Source organism: Eupeodes corollae, chromosome 1, assembly GCF_945859685.1.
Source record: "Eupeodes corollae chromosome 1, idEupCoro1.1, whole genome shotgun sequence".
NCBI lineage: Eukaryota > Metazoa > Arthropoda > Insecta > Diptera > Syrphidae > Eupeodes > Eupeodes corollae.
The window spans coordinates 146,613,127-146,619,126 of NC_079147.1; the positions used below are offsets into that span (position 1 = coordinate 146,613,127).

Genomic DNA, 6,000 nt, shown 5'->3' on the forward strand with positions numbered 1-6,000 from the left:
AAAAAAATACAATGCTGGTGAGTTAAAAAACTTCAAAATTTTGTAAAACTATGTTTATTGTTAATGAATGTTTCGTTTCGTCGTGTACTTTTTTGTTCATTTAAATAGTTTTCGTTTTAATTTTTTTTGTTTAACATTAACCATTAAATTCCTAGATACTGGATTGGACTCTCTCTTTGTTTACTACTTATGGCTCATTTTAAGTAAACATTATTATTATTTAAAGCTTTTTCATAATAATTTTATTAATATATATCATTTAACAAACTCCTGGTGCAACTGACATTTTCATATTTGGTTCATGTTAAATTTAAACTGGAAGAAAATACTTCACAATTTATTGCACGTTTCAAAAATGAAAACATTCATAAACTCTTTTCACAACTTAAAAAGTCTTAGTTTTCCAACATTTTGTATGGTATTTTTTTTTAAAGTTCAGTTTGCAAATGCACGTTTTCAAAATTACGTTAAATTTTAATTTGGTTTTTTGAAACTAAACAAAATCTGTATTGTTGTTTTCTTCTCCTGGCTTCTTTTTATATAATTTTTTAGTAGCGAATTTTACTTTTTTTTTCTTAGTACATTACATATCCCTTTAATTTTAATTTATATCTATCAAATAAAATATTAATTATAATCGGTGTTATGTAAAACATAAAATATAAATATTGTATGTTTTGAAATTAATTTAAAAAAGAAGATAACAATCGTCAAATCGGTATATATTTTAATTCCTATGCATGTATTTATTATTAATACTAAAAATATGTTTGTGATGGCTGTATACTAATAATTGTTCATACATTTTATATTTTTATATTTTAATTTATTATGTAATGCTTTTTATATGTATTTATGAGTATCAATAGTTAAAAATTTAAGAGTAGAAAAAAATGAAGCGACGTGCGTCGTTAACTTACGAAATGGATACAAAAAATGGGAAATTGTGTTTTTGAATAATCACTTCATTCATGAATCTTCAGCATTTTGCCGTTCAACTTCTTGACTTGATTAGAGCTTTTTTATACATGTCTAGAAGCAGTTATGTTGCTAAAAGTTTTCTGCAATGCACATTTGTTAAATGATGATTTGATCGATAGTTTCTAAGTAGTTGGAAGCTTGAAAAAGAATGTTTGCTGCTTAATGTGCGAGTTCCTCTAAGTTATACTAAAACCTCATTAATTTCTGTTAGAATTATTGTAAGTTTTTCAACTTGTCTATCCAGTTCAAGAACATCATAATGTAGCATAATCTCAATCAAATCAAAAATAGTGAAAGCATTGAACACGAACCTCTAAATGAAGAACAAATAAAAACCAGTATAAACAAATCTTCAAGTGCTAAATTCGTCAGAACTTTAATGGTCCCCTTTTTAATTGTTATCGATGAACATTGATTGATTGATGAGTTAAATCCATTTTGAATGGGATGTCTTAGCTCATTCGCAAATTGGAATACTCGACACGAAAACTATTCCATATGTTTTGCATTATTGCGAGCTCCAATAAAGATAACTTCACCAATTTTAAAGATAATTTCTTATTGGGTTATTCCACCTTTACCAAGATTGTTGATTAGCGTTTAAGCTTTACGTGCTTTGTTGTACTTGTATAGGAACTACTTTTTCAGACGGGTCAAACTGTCCTCTATGCAGAGCTTCTTAGTGAGATTTTCGGGATTACTTGAAGTTTTAAAATCAGGGGTGCCAGCACGTAACTTGATACAATCGAGGATTGTCAATCGTCGATCAACTCGAAACAAATTATTTTTGACAGCACGTAATTTGAGACGAGTTTCATTTTGACTTTTACTTAAAAAAGTCATTTTGAACTATAAAATGAAACCTTCCTAGCCAGTATAGCAAACCAATGTTGGAACAAATTTGTTGCTAACTATGGCACAATCAACAGTTTCCAAGTTCTTTCGCGGAAAGTTGAGTCTCCTGCAAAATAAGTTTTGTCCGAAATGGATTAAATTTGATAGCTCTAAATTTGGAGACAGCAAGGAGCATTATTATAGGAAATTTAAACTACCGGGAATAGTGGGCTGCGTTGATTGTACTCATATTTTTCCTCCCTTGAGCAATTTTAAGAATTCCCCTCGCCAAATCAACGTGAGAACTTATAAAATTGGTAAAAATCTCACTCTGTGTTTTATTAATTGACATATTATTTCTTTTTCCATTTTTCTAACACAACAATCACTCCTGGCGATAACTTATTTCTGTCGATTGAACAATTTTGGTTCAAACGTCAATTTGAAGTTTGTGTGCTGCCAAATCTGCTGAAACAATCGAGGACACTCGGTTGAACTAAAGTGTGTGCTGCCAATGCTCGATTGTATCGACTTAACTCCGTTGTATCATGTTACGTGCTGCCACCCCAGTCTAATTCGGAAGGTACAGACCTATCTTCATCTTTCAACCACTTGTTCGCTTATCTTCCGAGTCTGGTTTCACAATACTGCAAGAACTTTGTCAGTATGTTTTAAATAATGAACACACCATTTTTAAGTTATTCTCCGAAAAGTATGTCTCTGACAAGGCTATCCATGAGTCTCTACTTTTGGTTTCGTTGTACCAATTTGAGCTTGTTTGTGATAGATCGTTACTCCATCTTTTATAAGGTCGTCCAACTGTTCCATTGTTTTCTGGTGTCCATTTTATTACGAGCAAAATTGTGGCATTTGGGCACAGAAAACCCGCTCGCATACATTGAAAAGCCGATACACCCAAAACGAGTCACTGTTTGATGCGGATTTTAGTCCAGAGGTATAATTGGGTCATTTTTCTTCGAAAATGAGCGAGTGGCCGTTACAGTCAATAGCGATCGTTATCGGGCCATGTTGAACGAATTTTTGGTCACAATAATTGAGGAGTAGGATATTGGCAACATTTGGTTTCAACAAGAATGCCGGCGGCGGAGCAACGTGCCAAACAGCCGAAGCTACACTCGATCTTTTTATAGCATTTTCAAAATAAGAACAATTGTTTGGCTGACCTTTTATTTACAACTTCAGAATTGTTTCCAGCTATTTGCGATGCGTCTGTTAATTTCTTTATTTTCTTGGGCCTTAAATGATTTTAGCTGTCCCAAATATATGTAATCTTCTGTGTAGGTACTCAACTTTTACTTCGTCCAACCTTATATCTTCTTTTTGTGTGTTTTGTAATGACTTTAGTTTTCGATTTGTTTATTTAAAGTCCGTTATTTTTGTACAAGGTAGCTAGTTCCGTCAACTTTTCTGGAATGTGTGTAGCTTTTGTAGAATTTAGAACTAAATATCTCGTGTGCAAAGCTTAAATTGTTGGGACCTTGTCCACATATCTTTATTTCATATTTTTCCTTCCAGTTAGTTTTTTAGAAGATATCTTCCAGAACTGAACTAAATAGAGTTGGTGAAAGTGGAACTTTTTAGCTTAGCAACTGCACGCCAAGAATCTTGAATTTTCGACAAGGATTCCATGACGTGCAGATTTTTAAAGTAACTCTTAGCAAGGAATGTTTCATAAATGTAATTAGCAATAAAAACGTGAAAACTACAGGGTTCATCTTATTTAAGCCATCATTAGAATGTCAATTTTCTGAAAATTCGTTTACGTTTTTCTACTTCACCAAACGCTCCTAAATTCTCATTGTTGATAGTTTTGTGGGCTGAAATGAAACCCGAAACTCGAGTTAACATATCAAAACACTCAATTGTTTTTTCAATAAAGTAGGTTACGTTTAGATTGACATCAATCAAATGTGTGTTATCCTTAGTTTCAAAATCAAAACCCTTTGGAATTCCTTTAAAGGCATTCGGACTTAAACATAAATCGGTCGACCTGGGCGTCTTTGAAAATTAATGAGAACTTTAGCTGAAGAATGTCTGTATAATAGAGTTTTTGATAGAGTTCATTTTTGCGTGTAAGCATGTGTTTCGAAAGTCAGACAAGCCTTCGACATTCTATAGAGCCCATCGAAAGGGCTTCCGCTGCATGTACATAGATATTTTCTCTTTGAAGAATTTGCTGTAACTTTGTTTGGTATCTTACGAAGCTCAGTTATTTGGTCCAACATTTCCAACACAAATTTATGTCGTACCGCATATCAGTCCAAAGCTTTTTTAGTTCATTCTCCTTCACGGAATGAATCTTCTCTGGACTGATAGTATTTTCGATAGTATAATAGTCGATAATCAACTAAAAAGGAGTAGTACCCAATTTAAATTTTAATCATGTTTGGAAACTTTTGAACTTGTTTTCGATGTGTTGTTTTTCTTTTTCTGGCTCTTAATTGTTTTGAAACCGCAACCGTCCTTATCCATATTAAATTCAGCGCAGAGGCTCGAATTTCGCGATTAAAATTATAATTAATAACTAAAGGGTGCCCAGCGGAATATTTTCAACTCTTAATTTCAATTTACTCTTGCAGCTCTAGTAATGCTTTACATTTCATGGCGAATATGAATCCGGCAAGGCCTGCATTTTCCGGGGATTGTTGATTATTATTCTAAAACTTAGATCTGAGGTGTAAATCCACTTTCCAAGTTTTTGAAGATGGCAAACATTTACAATGTTTGGATCATCTTGATTCCTGTAAATTATATATATAACCTCACACAAATTGCCAAACGTTCTTCCAAGTTATTTTTCTCCTTCATTTATTTATCCATTTCGTATAAGAATGCTTTATAATCGAATACCTTCTTCCCATTCCCTATATTATTTTCCTATCCCATACATTTTGTAAATATATTCGATTAATCCATTTTAATTTATATTCTTTCATTTGATTCATAATATTTATATCCGCTTTTATGTTCTTATTCCATAATGTAGAATGCAACGATCAAACATATCTCTTCAACGGCAGATGTTTTACCAAATGTCCTGAACAAACGTTTCCCATAAGTGAAGTCCATCCAACGGAGCACGATGTCTTATTTAATGATCTCGAGGCAGCTCAAAAGCAAACTATAAGCAATACAGGTTCAACACCCGACGATCCCCCATTGGACGACGATGGCAGCTTGAAAAACATGTGTGCTATCTGTGATAAAAGCTGTCTTCGATGCAATGGACCAAGCTCTTCACAATGTACAGCTTGCTTTCCAGAGAGTCAGCTCAAAACCCTTAATAACCAAGAGGGCTATTGTTATGTATTTGCCGAGAGAAGTTCAGGTGATGATAGATCTGACTCCATGTCCAACTGGAAATACATTCCGGCAGGCTTACTATTGTTCTTTATACCGTCAATGGTTGTTATTTTAATTGTTGCTGTGGCAAGGATGGGTCGCAAAAGATTTGGCCTAAACAAGGAATATTCATATGACAGAGTAGGCTATAGCTTAGCAAATGATGAAACTCAGGTCTTGACGGCAGAGGACGAAGAAGAAGTTGACACCTATCAAAGTAACACTACAACAAACGAAGATCTAATTTTGCCTAATAGAGAACAACCAATGCCTCAATACAGTTTGGTAGTTGCTAGTGAAGAGTCCTCGGATTCAGAAGAGGACATACTAAATTTATCCAAGACATAATTCCATTGAAGATGACAAAAATTCCATTTATAGTTAAATTACTTTTATATAATTATTTTTTTTTTAATTTACATACAAACGAACACGTAAATTTGGGTTGTAATTTATTGAAACGCTTCATCATGTTTAAAATCTATTTATTGTTATAAAAATTGTCACAAAAAATATAAATGTTTTAAACTATAACTTAAGATTATATATTTTATACAAAAAAAAATCAAATTGAATATTGTTATAAGTGAAATAAAATTTAAGAGACAATAATTTTCAATGTTTAATTGTTTTTATTTTATATGGAAAAGTATTTTTAAATTGATCGAATTTACTTGCTACGTTCGTTACGAGCTGTGAATCTTCAGGCTTTCTCCTGAGCTCATTTAAACCAGTTTGAGTCCGTTACGTCCTGCATTAGCCATAGTTTACAATTAGCGATTTGTATACCAGCATTTGCCAAAACCTGGCGAGTTCATCTGC

The 6,000-nt window shown here is 32.8% G+C and overlaps 1 protein-coding gene across 2 annotated transcripts in view; it reads left to right on the forward strand.

Moving 5' to 3' along the window:
* LOC129942321 (furin-like protease 1) overlaps positions 1-5,790 on the forward strand; it is a 705,779-nt gene extending 699,989 nt beyond the window's left edge. For both annotated transcript variants that reach the window (XM_056051194.1, XM_056051193.1), the window contains exon 12: positions 4,823-5,790. In XM_056051194.1, the coding sequence (XP_055907169.1) occupies positions 4,823-5,526 (704 nt within the window). In that variant the 3' untranslated portion in view covers positions 5,527-5,790. The remainder of the gene's footprint in view (positions 1-4,822) is intronic.
* Positions 5,791-6,000: the final 210 nt, after the last annotated feature.